Source organism: Sceloporus undulatus, chromosome 5, assembly GCF_019175285.1.
Source record: "Sceloporus undulatus isolate JIND9_A2432 ecotype Alabama chromosome 5, SceUnd_v1.1, whole genome shotgun sequence".
Taxonomy (NCBI): Eukaryota; Metazoa; Chordata; class Lepidosauria; order Squamata; family Phrynosomatidae; genus Sceloporus; species Sceloporus undulatus.
The window spans coordinates 100,706,262-100,727,664 of record NC_056526.1 but is presented as its reverse complement, the minus strand read 5'-3'; the positions used below and the strand labels follow the sequence as shown (position 1 = coordinate 100,727,664).

At 46.6% G+C, this 21,403-nt stretch overlaps 1 protein-coding gene across 2 annotated transcripts in view; it reads right to left on the bottom strand.

The window, feature by feature from the left end:
• The window catches only part of NDUFA9 (NADH:ubiquinone oxidoreductase subunit A9), a 76,133-nt gene that overhangs the window by 17,153 nt on the left and 37,577 nt on the right, over window positions 1-21,403 (bottom strand). For both annotated transcript variants that reach the window (XM_042467259.1, XM_042467258.1), the window contains exons 7-8: window positions 3,397-3,464; window positions 3,229-3,305 (exon numbers count right to left, since the gene is read on the bottom strand). In XM_042467259.1, the coding sequence (XP_042323193.1) occupies window positions 3,229-3,305; window positions 3,397-3,464 (145 nt within the window). The remainder of the gene's footprint in view (window positions 1-3,228; window positions 3,306-3,396; window positions 3,465-21,403) is intronic.

The window sequence follows — 21,403 nt, the reverse complement described above, 5'->3', positions numbered from 1 at the left end:
GGGGTGAACCACGGCTGCCTCAGTGACCATGGTGTGATGAGGACCGGTCCGATGTAATCTTTGCCATGACCCTTGTGATGAGTTAGAAGGGAGTAAAGGCGTAAACCAGTCCTTCTGATCACTCGAACTGGAAGGCATCTCCTTGGGAATCCGGTGCACAGATTTGAGAGCAGAACTTTGTACAGTGAGTGTTTTGAGGCAAAGAGATCGATTATCGGCTTGCCCCACAGGTGCAAGAGGCAGGCAACCATCTCGGGATGGTGCCACTTGTGGCATGGATTGGAAGACCGGCTGAGCCTGTCTGCCAGTTCGTTCTCCTCTTCGGGGAGGTGGCTGGACTGAAGGAGGATCCTGTTGTGTACTCACCAGTCCCAGATCCTGAGAGTGATCTCGAGCAATGTCTGGGACTTCGTTCCTTCCTGTTTGTTCAGGTAGTGCATGATGGTGGTGTTGTCCATCAGGAGTACTACTTTGTCGGAGAGGAGCAACTAGAAGTCGCTGAGGGCTTTTTCCACAGCTAACATTTCCAAGGCATTGCTGTGTAGTTGGCTCTCGGACACCGTCCTCTTGTCCTTGATCATGAAGTTTAGGGTGTGTGCACCCCAGCCTTCCAGGGATGCATCTGTTGTCAGAGTGATCTCTGATTGTGGAGGCAGGAAAAGCATCAGGCACATTGTTGGGGTTGAGCCACCAGCATAAGGATCTGTGAACCAATCTTGAGATTGTGAGCAGCTTGGATGGAATATTTATTTATTTAGGTATTTATATCCTGCCCTTCAGCCCTAATGGCTCTCAGGGCGGCTTACAATTATTATTTTTAATCAGACAGTTCCCTGCCCTCAGGCTTACAATCTAAAAGACACGAAACAAAAGGAGAAGGGAATGGTGGAGGGAAAGGGGATGAGGTCCAGTGGTTCTTTTCTCCCTCTGAGGCCTGGACCAAGGCAGATGGATTGGAGGGAGGGCTCTTCCTTCTTCCAGGCTAGTCCTGATGGAGCTGGACCTGCCTGGTGAATATCCTGCATGGGATTGAAGACAGAGAAATACCAGGACTGGATCAAGCAGTCTCGCCCACGGGTTGACAAAGATTGTTGAGGCCATGTGTCCCATGGCTACTTGGACAATTCGGGCCTCTATTCACCTTCGTGAGAGGCATGCACAAATCGCTTCAGATAGGGCCTGGAACCTGTCTTCAGGTAGATAGGCCATGACCGTCTACTGGACATCCTGAAGCAATCCTTCTTGGGATGGAGCCATGAAGAGCCAGTCGTCCAAAAAGGGGAAGATTGTGTTCCCGTGTTGATGGAGGTAGGATACAACTGGTGCCATGCACTTTGTGAAGACTCTTGGTGCCATGAAGAGGCTGAACGGAAGGACCCTGTATTGGAACATCTCTGTCTTGATGGCAAGAGCAAGGAACCTCCGATAATCCTGCCTGATGCCAATGTGGAAATAGGCATCCTTGAGGTCGAGAGTCACGAACCAGTAGTCCTTCTGTAAAAGTGGTAGAATGGAAGCAAGGGGATTACCATTCAGAAGCGACGGTAAACAACAAAGGTGTTTAACTGACGTAAATCGAAAACAGGTCTAAGACCTGAGTCCCTTTTTGGGGACGGTGAAGTATCATGAGAGGAAACAGTATTGAGTCTCTGTGGGGTCTATGGGCTCGATAGCTCCTTTAATGTAAAAGGGTGCGCACTTTGTCAAGTAGGGCGTTTGAGGGGATGGTGGAAAGAACAGCTCCGGTGGTAGGGTGCTCCTCTAACTTGATGGCATAGCTCCTGCAGACAATGTCTAATACTCACGAGTCGGAGATGATTGAGACCCAGGTATTAAAGTAAGGCCTCAATCTGTCACCAAAGATGGTCTGAACAGGCACAGAGTGCCTCTGTGTCAAAGTCAAAAGCGGCTGTTTTCTGTTCCTTTCTGTTGCTATCTTGTCCCAAAGAAATTTCTGGTATGTGCCCATACAGACTTAGAGATTGGAGACTATAGCATTAAGAGTGGCAAAAACGATAGCCAAAGATGATGAGACGCCCGGCTTCTTTGTCAACTGGGGCAGAGTATGTCTTGCCAGATGACTTGGAAGTATATTCTACCACCAAGGAGTTAGGTGTGGGGTGAGTAAAAAGGTAAGACGCAATGTCAGGTTGGACCCTGTACATGCCTTCAAGCTTCTTGGATGCAGGAGGAACCAAAGCAGCTTATGCCAAGATAGATTCGTGACATCTGACAAGGAGGTCAGGAATGGAAGAATAGCCAGTTGAACAGCAGAGACATCGAGAATGCCATAGACAGGATCTCTTAGAGGTTTCGGAGGCTAATCCACATTAAGTCCTATGGTGCATGCCATCCTCTCGACCACATCGGAGATGAGATGAATATCCTCGGTGGGAGACTGAGGTGTAGTGTCCTCTACCTCCTCTTGAGGAGAAGCTATGATAGGAGAGGGAGAGGTTGGATACATCTTGGTATCATAGTAGGATTCTTCAGTGGATTGTAGATGGGCAGGTGTGACAGGTTGAGAAGCCTGCGATACAGCAGGAGGAGGCATGGAAGCCTGGGATTTGTAGTTTTTCAGAACTCTCTGAGAGAAGCGGCTAAATATCTCACAAAACTACAAATCCCAGAATTCATAGTACTGGGCCATGGCAGTTAAAACAGTGTCAAACTGCATTAATTCTGCAGTGCAGATGCAACCCTAGTCTTCCAAAAATTTTGAAGTCTCTTTTTAATGGTTACCTCTTTGGTGTATGTCATTTTTATTACATTTATACACAAGAGACATAGCGGGATGAGTACATTATCAAAATGAAAGGCTGCTTTTACACTACAGTTCATCTTCTGAAAGTTGGCAGCTTTTTTCCCCCTGAAAGAAGCAACAATGTCTGCAAGCTTCTTCTAATTCTGCCAAGTATTTGGAGTTCTATTTCTGATTAAAAATATCAAATTTTAAAGGTGCTTGCCAGGAAAAGGAGGGGAGGGATGGAGAAGAAAGGAAAGGACTCACCAGCTCCCTATATGAAATTTGGCAGACTTCAAGCAAACAGGGCACACAAATATTTCATCCAATTTTATTGAACAGCTATTTTTTTGATTTTTCAGTTTTGATTTTCAGCGGGGATCCAAGTCAAATGGGTTATGAATCAATCAATTTGAATAACTGAATAGTGCAATCATTAAACATATCTAATGTTTCTTTAACATGAGATAATTTTTAAAACCTACCCAGTTAATATGTATGTTTTTCCTTTTGCATCAGTGTCCTTAATAGCACTAATGATTGCTTTGGCAACATCAACAACCTACAGGATAATATTCAAGAAGAAAGATTAATATATTTAAGTTACTTTTTAAAAAGTCAAGCATAAATGCATGTTTTTCAACAATACTTACATAGATAGGCTGCTTCACAGTTTTTTTGCCAAATGCAATCATTGGGACTCCAACAAACCAACGCATGTCTGAATCAAGATAAGAAAGTTATTGGAGAGCAGAAACGTTGCAAATTAAAGAGTAATTATTTTCCTACTCCAAAGCAAAGTACAATAAAAAGTGCACAAGAAGGTGGATTTAGGATCAATTATGTGAAATGCACACAGCTCTGCAATGCCTGCCTGCGCCTGCTGAAACAGAACACAAGCAATTCCAGTGAACATGTTCAGCATTTTCAAGTTCCCTCTGCAAATCCCAGCCATTGATTTTGGCAAGCTGACAATTTATGGCTTAAAATGAATAGTTAGCATAGGGGCAAATCTTGTCTCTGTCTTGAACTCTACAGTGGTCGTAAGGTAGTCATTCTCTCCCAGCCTCAGCTCCCCTTCTATCTCTAATATAAGGATAACACTAGAACACAACTGGTTATGAACACATGAAGTACATTGCAAAAAGAAACATTGGTCTTACCTGCAATACATTCATTTAAAAAATATTAAATATAAATACTGAACTAAGTAGTCTCTAAGCAGTTTACAACTATAAGCTAATTACCCTCAACAAGCTGGATACTCATTTTAGCGACCTCAGAAGGATGCAAGCCTGAGTTGAGCTTGAGCCCTGGCTAGTATTGAACTCTCAACTTTTCGGTTTTGAGTGAGCGGCTGCAGTACAGGCATTTAGCCACTGTACCACCAGAGCACCAGGGTGTCTTGAAGTGATTTCTGACTTGTCAACCCTAAGGCTAATGTATCACAGGGTTTGCTTGGTAAGATATGTTCAGAGGGGGTTTGTAAATTTCCATCCTCTGAGGATGAGAGACTGTGATTTGCCCAGTGAGATTCAAACCTTGCTCTCCACAGTCCAATGTTCAAACCACTACACCATGCAACAAACACAAACAAAACCAAACATTAGTGACTTCCCATCCTCTGACTGATTAATATATCCAACAATTTTCTATACCTCCTTTAAATGATAATATATTTATGCTTCTACTGAATACAAACTCTGTTTAATTTGCAAAACTTAAAACTGATATATGGCTCCAGTGAAACTGTAAGAAAGCAATAATTCTTCTTAAAGTTATTCATAAAGTCTCTAACTTCTGTTTACATTATCAACATTTATTTTAACTACTGTATATTGTCAACTGTAAGTCAAGAAATTTAGGCCCAACAATTGACCCTAAAATCTGGGGTCGATTTATATACGGGTCAATACAGTCGCCATGGGTTGAGATCCTCTGGAGGGCAGCTAACAACAACAAACAGCAATATTGCTTATAATGGTCCTTAAAAAAGGAGCCCCAACGCACCACACTTTATGCCTTGGCAGTGATTTCTAAAAGAGCTGTGAGACAGGAGTGTGAGCGTGTGTGTGTGGTGATTCCCTTCTCAACCCAAGCCTTTAAAAATCTTTTCTCCTCCTCCTCCTCCTCCTCTGCATTTCCCCCAATGACTAAACACTCCCTTTCCCTCCACTTTCCAATCCTATCTTAAAACCTTTTCTTCCCCTCCCCCTCCTCCGGATTTTCCCCTGGCAACCAAACATCCCATTTCCCTCAACTTCCCAATCCAATGTTAATACCTTCTGTCCCCTAAATTCTTCCCTTGACTTATCCATGGGTCATATCAAAATCCATGATTTTGATCCTAAAACCTTCCCTTGACTTAAAGTTGATTTTATACAGTATTAAAAAAAACCTTTTTGATAACCTCTCCATGTTAAATACCATCTATACATCATCTTATAACTTTTTTGACACCATAACAAAATAAATTTCACATTCTTTGTGTGAAAGACCTTGGTAGTTCTACCAGATGTTTTGAGGATTATGGGGATTGTGATATGCATGTATTGTGGGTAGTTAGAGATATTGGGTTGCTTAGAACTAAGGCTTAGTTGGTGGGAGCTGGATGGCACAGATAGGCTGCTATTTTGTCCTTGGATTTCAGCTCAGAGCTTTGGAATGTGGAAGGAGGTTAGAATAGCCTGGTCTTGGAAGATGGCAAGGAGGTCTTGAAAGGTGATTGAGTAATGGGAATAGTAGGTGGCAGAATATAGTTCACACCTTTTCTTAGTGGGTGGAGTTGGGGATGATGGGGGTTTAATATATGCTGATAGATAGGCAGTTTCAGCTTAAACCCTGAACTGGTGAATTGCTGACTTTGTGACTTTTAATAAAGTTTGCTCTGCTTCAACACACGACTCACTGATTGCACAGAAGTTCTGAGTTTCCTGATTCTGACAGTCCACATCTTTCCCCTTTGTTCCATTTGGATTGCAAAATCAATATTTTGAGTCTGTTCACCAATAAAGATCCAGGTGAATTTAAGGAAAGTCAAAAACCTCTCACACTTAATCCAATAGATAAATCCCAGCAGGCTGACAAAGATGGAGAAATGTCAGCCTGATATCAATACCAGGAAAGATTCTAGAGCAGATAATTAAACAGATTATTCCAATCTAATGGAAATAATTAGGCACATGCAGAATATGTTGCACAAGTGGCACAGAGATCTGTAATACACATTTTTGTAATTCATCTGTAATACATTTTTAATATATACTAAAGGAGGGCAATATGCTCCAACTGCCCTACAGTTATTTCAGGCCAACCTACTCTATGGTGCTCAATTAGGCCCTTATTCCTCTTTTACAACTCTGGAAATAGTTCAATTAAAATACTTGAGAGCTATCTCGCAAGTACCATGTTGGGTCTGCAATGCTGCAGGAGGTGGGTTTTGAACCTAGGGCTTCATTAGCTATTTTTATTTTTGGCTGAAATTAAATTTTTGGCCAAGTGGTTTCATCCCTAGTATTACAAGATAATTTCCAATCAGTTTGGGGGGGAAAGCCATACTTGCTTTTATGATTTTATGGTTTTTCTGAACAGTGCTTTTGCATGTGGGATTTGATGTAACCAGTCAAGACCTCAGACAATGAATCATGGATGTGGAAAGGCAGCATGATCTACGGATAACTTCAAATAATGTAATACCAAATGTAATACCAACAATACAAACAGGGTTTGTATTGTTTTTAAATTGGTATGGTGGGTTTTTGTATTATTGGGTTATGGATTGATGTATTGTAGTGTCTTTTGATGGTGATTTTTGTAAACCGCTGTGATCTGCAAGGAATAGCGGTATAGAAATAAAATTTCATTCATTCATTCATTCAACTAACTACTTTTATTTGCTTTCAATATCAAGCCAATGTAAAGCTATTACTCTTGCTTGATTAAATGGTTTGCCATCAGCAATGCAAGAAGGGAAACTTAAAAAGATTCCATATTATCACTGTAAATGCCTCTGTAACTCTGGTGAAATTGAAACAATAACTCATGTTCTTCTGCACTATCCCTATTAACTTATAATTTGAGAAATTCTTAATGAACCATATATAATGGCATTTCCCGGACAGCTTTTTATAATCTCTTGTTGATGTCAGGGCAGAATACAGGGATGTTGACCAAGATAGCAAAATTTTGTGCTCTGCAGTTAAAATCCATGAAAATAAGGTTTTTGTAAATTATTAGGTTTTTATTATTTGTGTATGCAGTTATATTTTATGTTTATATTTTATATACTTATATGTATATTTTATTAATTTTCATAGGTGTATGTATTTTACTAATGTTCATAGTATGTATGTATTTTATGTGTACGTATGAATTTTGGAATAGGGTCATTTAATATGGTCATTGACTGCAATAAAACAACTGAATAATCTCAGAAACACTGGTAACCATCTTTGAGAATTCCTAGAAAACCCAGTAGACTAGAGGAGGGTAAATATTCCCCCATCTTTTAAAAAAGGAGAGAATAAAGGCAACTCAAATAATTTCCTCCCTGTCAGCCAAGAAAGATTCTAGAGCAGATAATTAAACAGACTATCTGGAAGCACTTAGAAAGGAATATGTGATTACTAAAATTCAGCATGGGTTTCTCAAAAACAAGTCATGACAGACTTCCTTCATGTTTCCTTTTAACACTCAGAGAGTCCACTTTGATTGAGAACGCAGACTGCAACTCCAGAAATTTATGGTAATAGTCCCTGAAAAAGGCCAACTGGTGAAAAAGTCAAAAGGGATTCAGCTTTTTCAGAAATAAGTTTTTGGACCATTACATAACACATGGGACTTTGGGGCTGTATACACAGCCCCAAAGGGGCATCCTGGAGCTGCCCCTGTTACATCCAGGTTGGGGCCATGGCAACCGCACGCTGCAGCCCCAATCTGGCATTTGCAGGGTGCAAAAATGAGCCACAAAAGCGGCTCCTTTTTGCTCCCTGCAAGGGGTATGATAGTTGCATTGCTGCGGCTTAGTGGTGCTCTGTCAGCCCTGCATCGTATGTATGCAGTGCCGGAGGAGGGGCATTGATGCTGCACACCGTGCAGTGAGCAGTGTGACACTGCCCTGGGGGCAGAGCCGGGGCGTGCATCATGAAGATGCTACACTCTAACTCTGCCCCTAAGCCGGTCCAAACTGCTGGCCTACACAGCTCCTTTGTCTCCTTTTTCTCTTCTACTTTGACAAGGTCCTCCCTGCCTTTTCCTGGCCTCCAGCTGTCTCAGAGAGACAGCTGGTAGACAGAAAATGGTGTGCGCACCTCTGGCTCCTCCTCCTACCCCTCTCCTGGCCTCCAGCTGCCTATCAGAGCAATCATATCACTTGCTCCTCCCCAGAGACCTTTCCTGCCCTTCAAGTGTCTCCAGAGTGACACTGGGAAGGCAGGACAGGTCTGTGGGGCTGAGGAAAGGGCCCAGCCTCCTTCCTCCCCAATTACCCTTTCTGCCCCCCAAGTGTCTCCATAGAAGCACCTGGAGTGCAGGAAAGGTTCATGGGGCTGAGGGGCGGGCCTATGCCCAGCCTCCTTTCTCCCCACCTACCCTTTCTGCCTTTCAAGTGTCTCCAAAGTGGCAATTGGAGGGCAGGAAAGGTCCGTGGGGCTGAGGGGCGGGCACGTGCCCATCCCCCTTCCTCCCCATTTACCCTTTCTGCCCGTCAAGTGTCTCCAGAGTGGCACTTGAAGGGCAGGAAAGGTCCATGGGAAAACGGGGCAGGCGTGTGACCAGCCCCCTTCCACCCCACTTACTCTCTCTGCCCTCCAAGTGTCTACAGAGTAGCACTTGGAGGGCAGGAAAGGTCTGTGGGGAAAGGGGGCAGGCACATGCCCAGCTTCCCCAACTACCCTTTTTGCTTTCCAAGTCTATCCACAGTGGCACTTGAGAAGGGCAGGAAAAGTCTGTGGGGAAAGACGGCAGGCGCATGCCCAGCCCCCTTCTTCCCAATCTACACTTTCTGCCCTCCAAGTGTCTTCAGAGTGGCACTTGGATGGCAGGAAAGATCCTTGGGGCTGAGGGGCAGGTGTGTGCCCAATCCACTTCTTCCCCATTTACCCTTTCTGCCCTTCAAGTGTCTCCAGAGTGGCACTTGAAGTGCAGGAAAGGTCCATGGGGAAATGGGGCAGGTGTGTGACCAGTCCCCTTTCTCCCCATCTACCCTTTCTGCTCTTCAAGTGTCTCCACAGTGGCACTTGGGAGGGCAGGAAAGGTCCTTGGGGCTGAGGGGGTGGGGCCTTTCCCGCCCCCCAGTTTTCTGTCAGAGACAGCTGGAGACCGGGGGACGGGCAGGAGGAGGGGGAGCAATTGCAAGATTTTCTTGGCTTCTAACTGTCTCTCAAAGAGACAGCTGGAAGCCAGGGAAAGGGCAAGGGAGAGGCCCCGCCCCTGACACATATCTCCCGCCCCAGGGCATGCAGACGTTAAAAGGTTCACCACCACTGCACTATGCCACACTGGCTCCCCAGACGACAGGAATAAAATTCAACATGACTTTAACTGATTAGAAACCTGGGCCCAAACTAGCAAAATGAATTTAAACAGTAAAAATGGGCAGTAAAAATGATGTGCACTGATATAAGATGGCTTGACAATAGAACATCTGAAAGTGATCTAGAGGTCTTAGTGGACCACAGGCTGGACATGAGTCAGTAATGTGATGCAGAAGCTAGGAAAGCCAATGTAGTTGTAGTCTGCATCAGCATTAGTATAATTTATAGATCAAGGGAAGTAATACTACCATTCTATTCTGCTTTGGTCAGACCTCATCTGGAATACTGTGTCCAATTCTGGTCACCACAATTCAAGGAAGATGTTGGGAAGCAGGAGTATGTCCAGAGGAGGATGATAAAAATGGTGAAAGGCCTGGAAACCATGTCCTATAAGAAACAGCTTAGGGAGCTGGGCATGTTTAGTCTGGAGAAGAGAATAATAATAATAATAATAATTTATAGCCCGCCCAATCACAAGGAATCCGGGTGGGTTACAACAATAAAAATAAAGGGAATAAAATAAAATACAATAAAATTAAAGAGAGCGAAGTGAGTACATTCACAGTTAGGCCTGATGGAAATCAGGCCTCTCTTTTTCACTCCCTCCCAGGTCTGATGATGATGGGATGGAGGGAGGGCTCTTCTTGAGGCAAGGATTTTATTTTAATTAATTTTAATTTAATTCTTCTCATTAAATTTAAGAGAAGAATTGGTGGACAGAGTGACGTAAGTCACAGTAAATGGGGAGTGGAACTAGGTAGGGAAGGCCTGCCGGAAGAGATCCGTCTTAAGAGCCTTCTTAAAGGCTGTAAGAGTAGAAATGTCACAGATCTCCTTCAGCAGGTCATTCCATAGCTTCGGAGCTGTGATGGAAAAGGCGATTGAAGTTAGCCTAGATTTTATTGGCTGAAGTAGATTCTTCCCCGAGGACCTTAGAGTGCGGGACGGACAGTATGGAAGTAGGCGATCCCTTAAGTATTCTGGACCCAAGGTAATTACCAACACCTTGTACCTTGCCCGAAAACTAGTTGGCAGCAAGTGACGGGATTTCAAAACCGGTGTTATGTAATCGCTACGATGAGTACCTGTAATTAACCTGGCTGCCATATTTTGTACAAGTTGAAGTTTCTGAACTTGGTACAAGGGTAGCCCCATGTAGAGCACATTACAGAAGGCCAATCGAGAGGTGACCAGCACATGTACAACTGTTTCAAGGTCTCCCTGCTCCAGGAAGGGGCACAGCTGGCGTATCAGCCGAAGCTGATAACAAGTGCTCCTGACTGTCGCATCCACCTGAGCTGTCAGGTGAAGCGACGAGTCAAGGAGCACCCCAAGCTGTGGACAGAGCCTTTCAGGGGAAGTGTGACCCCATCCAGAACTGGCTGACATAGGTGTTTATCAGACGAGCTCTTAAAGAGGTACTATTCCAGTGTGACTCCTCTAGCTGCCTCCTGTTGCATGCTGGGATTGGCAGTTTTAAGGAGGGGTATTTAGAATTCTCAGGCAGAGAAGTTCAGCTCCTTAAAACTGCCAATCCCAGCATGCAACAGGAGGCTGCTAGAGGAGTCACACTGGAATAGTACCTCTTTAAGAGCATAGTGTGATAAACATCATAATTCCATACCTGGGCTTGGGTTTCCTATAACGAGTACCTCCGTCTTACCTGGATTCAGCTTGAGTCAGTTTTCCCTCATCCAGTCCATTACCGCCCCAAGACAGGCATTCAGAGGAGAGATGCCATCCTTAGTCACTGCATCACTCTGAGACATAGATAAATATATTTGGGTGTCATCAGCATACTGATAACATCCTGCCCCATGTCTCCGGATGATTTCTCCCAGCGGCTTCATGTAAATGTTAAACAGCATAGGAGACAATATTGTGCCCTGGAGGACACCAAATTTTAGCTCTCTTTTAGAAGAGCAACTGTCTCCTAGCGCCACCATCTAGAATCTGCCTGAGAGGTAGGACCGGAACCACTGTAAAACAGTGCCTCCGATACCTAACTCTCTCAGGCATTCCAGAAGGATACCATGGTCGATGGTATCGAAGGCTGTTGAGAGGTCTAAGAGCACCAGCAGGGTCACACTTCCCCTGTCAATGCCCAGACGGAGATCATCAACAAAGGCGACCAAGACCGTCTCAACTCCGTATCCCGCCCTGAATCCAGTTTGAAATGGGTCCAGATAATCAGCTTCATCCAAGACTGCCTGTAGTTGATTGGCGACTGCCCTCTCGATCACCTTGCTCAAGAAGGTAAGAGGTCATATGACAGGCCAGTTTAAATATGTGAAGGGATATCATGCTGATGGAGCAAGCTTGTTTTCTGCTGCTCCAGAGACTTGGATATGGACCAATGGATTCAAATTACAGGAAAAGATATTCCACCTCAATATTAGGAAGACCCTTCTGACAGTAAGAGATTTTTGAACCTTTTAAAAGAAGACAGTAATTTAATTATTTTCAGAAAATGAGATATAATTTTCTTACAAAAAATCATATATGCAGAAAAAATGAAAACCTTTAAAAATCTGAAATTGGGAAGTAATTTTTTCAACTGTGATTGAGAAAAAAAGGGGTTATGATTTATCTAAATCAGAGATAGCCAGATGAATTGTTTTCCCCCCACAAGATGATCAAGGCCAATACTTAGGAGTTGAAACTCAGTCAATGAAGACTTTGATAGCTGGGGTTTAAGCTCTAATGGGAGAAGTCAGCTTTTTTAACCAAAACTTGTCAACCCAAATTATGGAAAATTCTTATCAGAATTTGATTTTGCTGGGAGATTGGAATGGAGTTTCAGATTAGCTGAAAAGAAAATTAAAGGAGATTAAAGTAAATTATGAAAATCTTTTTTTTAATTTGATGGACAATGGAGATTTAAATATGGGAATTAAAAATATTATGCTTTTTTCTGAGGCACAAGTCATTTTCAAGAGCTGGTATGTTTTTAATTTCAAATTCATTTAGTTATAAAATAAGAATGGATATTCTTCAGAAATCCTTTTCTGATCATAACCCAATATCTTTGTCACTGTTTAGTAAAAGGGGGAACTGTCAATGGGAAACCAAATGAGATATTGTTAAAAGTTAAAAAAAAAAGATTGATGAAGCTAAGGGGCAAGATTCCACCCCTTTCCTAGCTGGATTGGGGCCATGACAATCTCATGCCGCTGGCCTCTGAGGGCGCAAAAAGAAGCTGCAAAAAGCAGCTCCTTTTTGTGTGCCTGAAAAGGTGCTATCAGTGCTGCGTCATATGGATGCAGTGCTGGAGATACACCATGATGCCGTGCCCCATGTGGAACAGTGCATGGCATCAGGGCACCTGGGGGGCCAAAGTCTGGGGGCGTCGTGAGGATGCTACGCCCTGACTCTGCTCCCATGCTGGCCTTAATGGCCAGTGTGTACAGGGTCTAAGTAATGTTTAAAAGATTCTTTGTGAAAATAATTTAAATAAAGGGACTGATCTGAAAGTCATATGGGATGCAAGTAACACCTTTATGAGAGAATTTTTTACTAAAAAAACCAGAAAAAGAAGCAAGAATGTCTTCAGAAGATTATAGATTCTATTAAGAAGAAAGAAGAATTGAGGAGTAAACTGTGAAATTAAGAGCTGATTCATGAAATTAAAATGCTACAGAATCAGGTATTAATAATTTCAATAGATGAGATTGAGAAAAAGATGAGATATGGAAAGCAAAAATATTTTGAGCATGCTAATAAACCAGGCCACTGACTTGGAATTAGAAGGACAGGTTACTCACCTGTAACGGTATTTCTTCGAGTGGTCATCTGCGAATTCATACAAATGGGTTTTACTGCGCCTGCGCAGTGCTGTTCGGATACTTCTAGAATCACTGGGCAAAGTACACTTTGCAACATATAGAAACTTTTTGGCGGTAACCCCGCCCCCCTCCTATAAAGCCCCGGTTCCCGCTCTTTTCCCCAGTTCCAAAATTTTTCCAGCCAAGTAGGCGATGTAAAACAGAGCCAAAGTGAGCATGACACCGAGGGGAGTATGGGCGGGATTTGTATGAATTCGCAGATGACCACTCGAAGAAATACCGTTACAGGTGAGTAACCTGTCCTTCTTCTTCGTGGTCTCTGCGAATCATACAAATGGGTTTAAACTGACAAGCTTAGGTATACGGCGGAGGGAGTGTCCTGAAACCCAAGCTATGGTAAAACAAGATAATTTTATTACAACAATAAATTGTTAACCATCAAAGAGTCAGTCCTGTTTTTTGCACAACATATCAAATGCAGACATAACATGCAAGCATAAGAAGGGCATGTAGGTCACGCACGACCATACCCATTGTCATTGTGCAAGCATAATCCACAGTTGCAGTGCAATAATAACTTTGCAGAACCTGCGGAGGAATTGTAAGGTCATGCAAGACCAATCTCTCTGGAACGAACACAAGTGAGCACATTATAGACCAATTCAAAGGCACAAAACATAAATAAGGCCTCAATGCAACCCAGAAACCAAGACAGCCCTCCCAAAGGCTGCGTCCCGAATTGCCCTGGTGTCCAGTCTATAATGCTGTATAAAAGTCAATGGCTGGGACCAAACAGCAGCCTTGCAAACATCATCTAAAGGAATGCCAGCCAGAAAGGCCGAGGAAGCTGCCACCGCCCTGGTCGCGTGTGAACGAACCTTTGCCGGTACCGGTTTCCCCGACAGTTCATAACAAAGACGGATGGTGCTCGCCACCCATTTTGAGAGTCTCTGGGGCGACACCGGCAAACCCTTCCTTGGCTCCGAATAGCACTGGAAAAGCCTTTCGGAGCGGCTAGAACCCATAGTCCTGTCCAAGTAGAAAGCCAAGGCTCTCCTAACGTCCAGCATATGGAGGCTGCGTTCCTCCATAGTCGAAGGGTTCGAAGCCAAGGTCGGCAACACAATGTCCTGACACATGTGAAAAAGGGATACCACCTTAGGAAGGAAGGTGATATCAGTCCGGAGTACCACCTTGTCCTTGTGGAACCGGAGGAAAGGTTCATCCCTTCGTAGGGCACAAAGTTCTCCTGCCCGGCGGGCCGAGGTGATGGCCACCAGGAAAACAGTCTTCCAGGTTAAGAGTCTTAAGTCTGTTGTGGCCAAGGGCTCAAAGGGCTTGGACTGGAGGGCAGCCAACACAACCTCCAAGTTCCAAGCCGGGGCAGGGAGAGAAACCTGGGGGTAAAGGTTATTACATCCTTTTAAAAAGTTCTTTACCAGAGGGTCCCTGAAAAAGGAAGGCAAACCATCATATTGAAATTGTGAACAAATAGCAGACAGGTAACATTTTATGGAAGCAAGGCACAGCCCCGCATCCACCAATGACATCAAGAAGTCCAGCACCACTGGCACAGTGACGCTGTCCGGCGACAAACTCCTTTCAGCAAGGAATGAAAGGAATCTCTTCCATTTTGAGGCATAGGATCTCTGGGTCGCAGGCCTATGCGCGGCACGGATCACCCTCCGCATCGAAGGTGTCAGCGCCGTCAATGCAGGAGCCTCCAAGCCACCATCGGCAATGAGTCGATGTCGGGATGTCGAACCCTCCCCCCTTGGAGGGTGAGAAGGTCCGGCCTCAGCTCCAGCTGGAGAAACTCGCCGTTGGAAAGGTGCAGGAGCAGCGGAAACCACGGCTGTCTCGGCCACCACGGGGTGATGAGGATCGCGTCGACACTCTCCCTGGACAACCTGGACACCACCCTGGTCAGCAGCGGAAACGGGGGAAAGGCATAGATCTTTTCCCGGGACCAATCGAAGGCGAATGCATCTCCGAGAGGACTCTCGTGTCGCATCCGAGAACAGAACTGGGGACAGTGGCTATTGGAGGCTGTCGCAAACAGGTCGACCTGGGGAGCTCCCCACCTGCAAAATAGGTCGTCGACTGTCTCTGGATGGAGCCTCCACTCGTGGCAGGTTGATGTCCTGCTGAGCTGATCCGCTAGGGTGTTCTCCTCTCCTGGTAGGTGAATCGCCTGAAGGAGAACGTGCCTGTGGATGCACCAGTCCCAGATCCTTAACGTGATGTCCAAGAGGGTTCTGGATTTGGTGCCTCCCTGTTTGTTGACATAGTACATCACAGTTGTGTTGTCGGTCCTGAGCAGGATCACCTTGCCCGAAACGGTGGATTCGAATGCTTTCAGAGCCTTCTCGACAGCCAACATTTCCAGCGCGTTGATGTGGAGCGCACGTTCCTGCAGGGACTACTTCTCTCTTACGCATAGGTCCCGAAGGTGTGCACCCCAGCCTACCAACGACGCATCCGTCGTCAGAGTCATTTGTGGTTGAGGCTGGACGAAGGGCATACCTATGCACACGTTTTGGGAGTCTAGCCACCATAGGAGGGAGGAAGTCACGGCCCTCGGTACGGTGAGCCACTTGTTTGGTGAGTCTGTCAATGGATTGAAAACGGAGAGGAACCATGACTGAAGAGGCCTGAGGCGCAGTCGTGCCCATGGGGTGACGAATGTCGTAGAGGCCATGTGTCCCAAGGCGACCTGTATGTCCCTGGCCTTGAGTCTCCTGCGCGAGTGGACGGCGTGCACTGCGGCTGACAGAGCTTGGAAGCGATCCTGAGGAAGATAGGCCATAGACTCTTCGGAGTCGAGAACGGAGTCGATGAAACAGACCTGTTTGGATGGGGTCAAGTGGGACTTCTCCAGATTGACCACCAGTCCCAACTCTGACAAGAGGTTTAGGGTGAAATGAACTGCGTCCTGGAGCTCCGGTCTTGACGGGACTGTCAGCAGCCAGTCGTCGAGGTAAGGAAAAACACTGAATCCCCTCTGATGAAGGTAGGCTATTACTGGGGCCATGCACTTCGTGAACACTCGCGGAGCCGTGGCCAAACCGAATGGGAGCACATTGTAGTGATAGGCGACGGAGCCGATGGCGAAGGCGAGGAACCTGCGATGGGATTCTCTTATCCCGACGTGGAAATAAGCATCCTTCAGGTCCACTGTCGCGAACCAGAGGTCCTGCTGGAGCAGAGGCAAAATGGAAGCCAGCGTTACCATGCGAAAACGTCTATACTTTAAGAAGGAGTTCAGTTCTCTTAGATCTAGTATGGGTCTGATTCCTCCATCTGGCTTTGGAACCGTGAAATATCTGGAGAAAAAGGCTTTGGGCCACAAATCCGGAGGCAAGGGGGAGATGGCCCCTTTTTGAAGGAGGGAGCGCACTTCGTCGAGAAGGGTGCCCGAGGGGGCAGTAGAAATAAAAGCTCCGGTGGGTGGGAGCTCTTCGAACTCGAGGGCATAGCCCCTTCGGACAATGTTTAAGGCCCAGGAGTCGAAGGAGATGGAGGTCCATGTGGTGGCAAAGGGCCTCAGGATGTCAAGGAAAAACAATTTAGAGGAGGCGAAGTGCGCTAGGGATCTTCATGCCCTTTTCTTCCCCTGGTCGGGCTCCTGTCGGCGGTTCTTTCGGTACCGAGACTGATTGCGACGGCCCGAGGAAGAGGACTGTTGAGGGGGGTAGCCCTGTCTCTGTGACCCCTGTTGATGGAACTGACGTTCCTGGTAAGGAGACCTCTGGAACTGACCTTGGTGATGTTGCCAGGGACGAAGACGCTTGCGGAAGGAAGAAGGGCCCGGTGTGGACATGCCATGCTTGCGAGCGGCTGCTTTCATGCGGAACTTTTTGTTGAGCCGTTCGTCCGTGTCGGCGTGGAACAAACCAGAACCGTCGATAGGCATGTCTTCGATCGTAGACCTCACGCTCTGATTGAGGTCCGAACCGCGGAGCCAAGCGTGCCTTCTCAATGCGATGGAGGCCGACATAGCCCTTCCAACGCATTCCGTGACGTTCCTAGCAGCAGTGATCAGCCAGCTGCCAATCGAGTGGGTCTCATCCCTGATCTCGGTCAGGGTCCTCTGCACCTCATCGGGAACGTCCGGCACAATCGGGGAGATGCCCTCCATCAATGTCTGGACATAAGCACCCATGCAGGCCATGTAACTAGTGGCTTTCGCCGCCAGTGCCGCTGCTGCGTATGCCTTCTTGGCCAGGGCGGCTATCTTTCTGGCCTCCTTATCAACCGGTGAGGTGGTTTGGCGTTGGGTGGAGGTCTGCTGGGCACCTTCCACTATCGCTGAATTCTGGCGCGGATGGGATATGAGCCACGGAGCATTGGGGGCCGCAACCTTGTACATCGACTCGATCTTCCGCGGAGGCCCAAGAGGTGAAGAAGGAGAGTCCCAGGAACGCTTAAGGATCGTTTCCAACGATGGAAGAAACGGAACGCATGGGGGTGTTGGAACCCGGCCATGGACCCGACGTTCGACTGGGTCTGCTGCATCCGCCTCCGGGTAAACGAGATCAATGTCCAGGGCCCTGGACATCTTGATAATGTGTTCCGCGAAGGAACGAACATCATCCGATGGGGAGGCAGCCTCCGGGTAGTGAAGATCCTGCGGCGACTGGCGCGGGAGGTCCTCCACATCTGAAGGGTCTTCTGAGCCGACCGAAGCGTCCGCCTCGGAATCGGAGGAATCCAGCTGAACAACGATATTCTGCCTAGCTGGTCGCGGTGACGGCTGAAGCAAAGCAGCTCTGGAAGCGGGGACAGGGTCCCGATGGCGTTTCTCGGGCTGGGAGACCTCTCGGGGACGATCACGAGGGCGATCACCCGAACGCACTCTGGACATCGCGACGTCCCTAGACACCTTCAGGTAGAACTGGTCTGCCTCGGAGTCATAGAACAGCCCATCATCGGCAGGCACCGTTAGAGGAGACAGGGGGGCTGGCGATGAAGACCTGGGGAGTCGCTCACTCCGCGCTAACGAACGAAGCGCTGGGGATGGAGACCGCGAGGGCAAATCCCGAGAAGGAGATCTTGAGAGCCTGTCCCGGGAGTCTTCCTCATTTGCGAGGAGAAAGGGAACGGTCGTTGTTGCCGACGGTCCCGGGGTCGAGGAAGTTTGCTGAGCCTCCCTGGGAGAAGGTCTATCGGACGCAACCGTCAGGGCGTCCCGCCTCGGGGAATCCGGTCGGGCGCGAGGGCGAACCGGACGATCTACCTCCTTAGCCACCTCAGGCTCCTTGCGAGGGTGCTCCTTGGCGTGCTTCACCTTCTTGGAGGCCGTCGCCTCCGATGTGGAATCGGATGCTTTCCTTTTCTTGGATGACGCGGAGGCCCGCGGTTCATCCGGAGGAAAGAAGGGGATAGGCGACTCCGTGAGCCTTCCACCCGGTCTGGGCGCATCCTCCTTGCGGGGGGCAGCCTTCGCCTTGGAGGAGCTGTCCCTGACGGTCCCCGACCCATCCTTCGGGCCTGACGGCGCTTCCTTACGGGACCTGTGCTCCGATGTCGACCGCGAGGTCTTAGCAAGGGAATCCCGTTTCCGAGATGAAGTCGATGCGGCGGCCGTACCCACAGACCCAGATTTATGCGGGTGCATGGTGGGCTTGGTGGTGGCACTGGGTTTATCAGATCCACGGGCCACATTAGCATCGGGGTTGGGACCCCCGGGACGATCGGATGTCGATGGGGGAGCACTTGCCGGGCCATCTCTGGCGGAAAGAGCCGCCGAAACAGGGACCACAGGGGCCGAAGACGGGCGAGGATCCCCTTCCCGGATCTTACCCTGGGCTATCGCTGAAGTAAGCCGCGATTCCCGGTTCTTCCTGGCCTGGGAGGACATCGATTTGCAGAGGGAGCAGGACTTCACATCATGGTCCTTCCCGAGACAGAAAAGACAGGAGGTGTGGGGATCCCGCACCGGCACTTTTCCCCTGCAAATGTCACACTTCTTGAACGGCGGAGACATCGCTAGCGAGGTCGACAGATCCAAAACGAATTCCAAAATCAAGGTCAACAGTCCAAGAGTCCAGTACACGGGGGGAAGAAGAAACGCCAAAGTCCAAAAAATAGTCCGAGTCAAAAAACCAGTGATCCAAAAACGAGCTAACACGAGCGAAGTTCCAAACAGCAGCCAAACGCGGCGGAAAAAATGGAACTGGGGAAAAGAGCGGGAACCGGGGCTTTATAGGAGGGGGCGGGGTTACCGCCAAAAAGTTTCTATATGTTGCAAAGTGTACTTTGCCCAGTGATTCTAGAAGTATCCGAACAGCACTGCGCAGGCGCAGTAAAACCCATTTGTATGATTCGCAGAGACCACGAAGAAGAAAGATAGTTAGAATGACAAAGTCTCTCAGTAATATCTGAAGAACCAAGGAAAAGACAAGATGAACCAATAACTATGGTGGAGTTGGTAGATGTCATAAAGTAACTGAAAACAGTTAAGGCATCTGGCCAGATGGGCTATCTATACAGTATTATAAGATATTTCAAGATAAATTATTATTACTCCTTCAGCAAACTATGAATTATTCTTTGTTGGATAAATTACCAGACTCACTGGGACAACCAAACATAGTTTCAATTCCTATAGATTGGTATTTGAAGGAGCCTAGACCAATCTCTTTATTAAAGGATTGTAAGATTTTTCTCTGCCATTTTGATGGAGATTTTAAAACTTTCTATAAACTGTTATTCATGAAGATCAAAAAAAGTTTTACCTAAGAGATATTTGAGAGATGATACTAGATGTGTTCTGGATGTATTGGACTACAGTTCTTGCCTTATGCGGGAGATCCGTTCTGGACCCCCCTCCCACGTAAGGCAAAAAGAGTGTATACATTAGATATAATGGGGCTTGTGCTTGATGTGCGGAGGTATGCGTGTGGTGCAGGCACACACGCCATTCTCCCATTCTCCCAGCGGCTTCCACATAAGCTAGAAGCCACTTATAATGAGCCCGCGTATGGCATGGGCTCACTGTATTATGAAAGGCACAATGAAAAACAGACAGCTTTGATATTTTGGATGCTGAAAAAACATTTAATAATGTCAATTGGTCATTTCTATTTCGGGTGTTCAAGAAGGTAAGATTTGGGGGGAAATCTTTACAGATTAGACCAAGTGGATATATGTTAACCAAGAAGCACAGATGGTTATAAATGGAGAATTGACTAAGCCCTATAAAGTTAAAAAAGAATCCAGGCAGGGATGTCCTTTGATCCATTGTTAACAAAAAGTCTCAGACTGTCTTTTGAAGTCCTACCCAAATAGAATGCAAGTGCTCGTTGGACATCAAGGGTGTGGAGGTGACACTTGGTACTGGTAGTTGGGTTCAGAGATAGAGTGGGTAAAACAATGTCCTGGTTCAGATGGAAGGAAGAGACCACTTTAGGTAAAAAGGATGGAGCACGACCTTGGCCTTGTGAAAACAAAGGTAGGGTTGGTTGATACAGAGCGCACAGAGTTTGCTGGTGTGCCAAGCCGAGGTGATGGCTATGAGAAATGCAGTATTCCAGGTACGTAGTCTTAACTTGTTTGTGGCCATAGATACAAACACCTTCCCAGATAAGTAGGTAAAAACTAACTTAAGGCTCCACACCAGGGTTGGGATCAAGGATGGAGGGTGTTGTATTCTTTTAGGAATTTCTTGACCGATGCATGCTTTAAGAAGGAAGGACGGTCATCCAATTGGAAATGAGCACAGATGGGAGCAAGATAGCACTTCAGTGAGGCCACTGGGCTTCTGTTTAAAGACCTCCAAAGAAGGAGACCCCACCACTTTACAAGAGAGTGGGTTCTACTGACGAACAGCTCTTATTGTCTGTCAGGCAGCTCGTCCTAATGTTTAGGGGGACTCTCTTTTCCTGTATTTGCATCCATTGTTCCAGGTACTATTCTCTGGAGCAGTAGAAAACAGGTTTGTTCCCTCTTCAATATAACATCCCTTCAAATATTTAAACAGGGCTATCACCTCTTAACTTTCTCTTCTCCAGGCTAAACATACACAACTCCCTAAATCGCTTCTTGTAGGGCATGGTTTCCAAATTTTTCACCATTTTGGTTGCCCTCCTTTGGACACGCTCCAGGTTCTCAATGTCCTTTTTGAATTGTGGTGCCTAGAACTGGACACAATATCCCAGGTGGGGCCTGACCAGAGCAGAATAGAATGCTTGCTATTTCTTTGAATTCCCTTTGGGTTATTTCCTCCTTTTTCCATTTCTTATACATGTTCCGTTTAAAACTTAGCTCAGTTGAAAGTTCCATCATAGTTTCTTGAGACACCTCCCATTTTTCTTCCTCATTGGAACTGTTTGAAATTG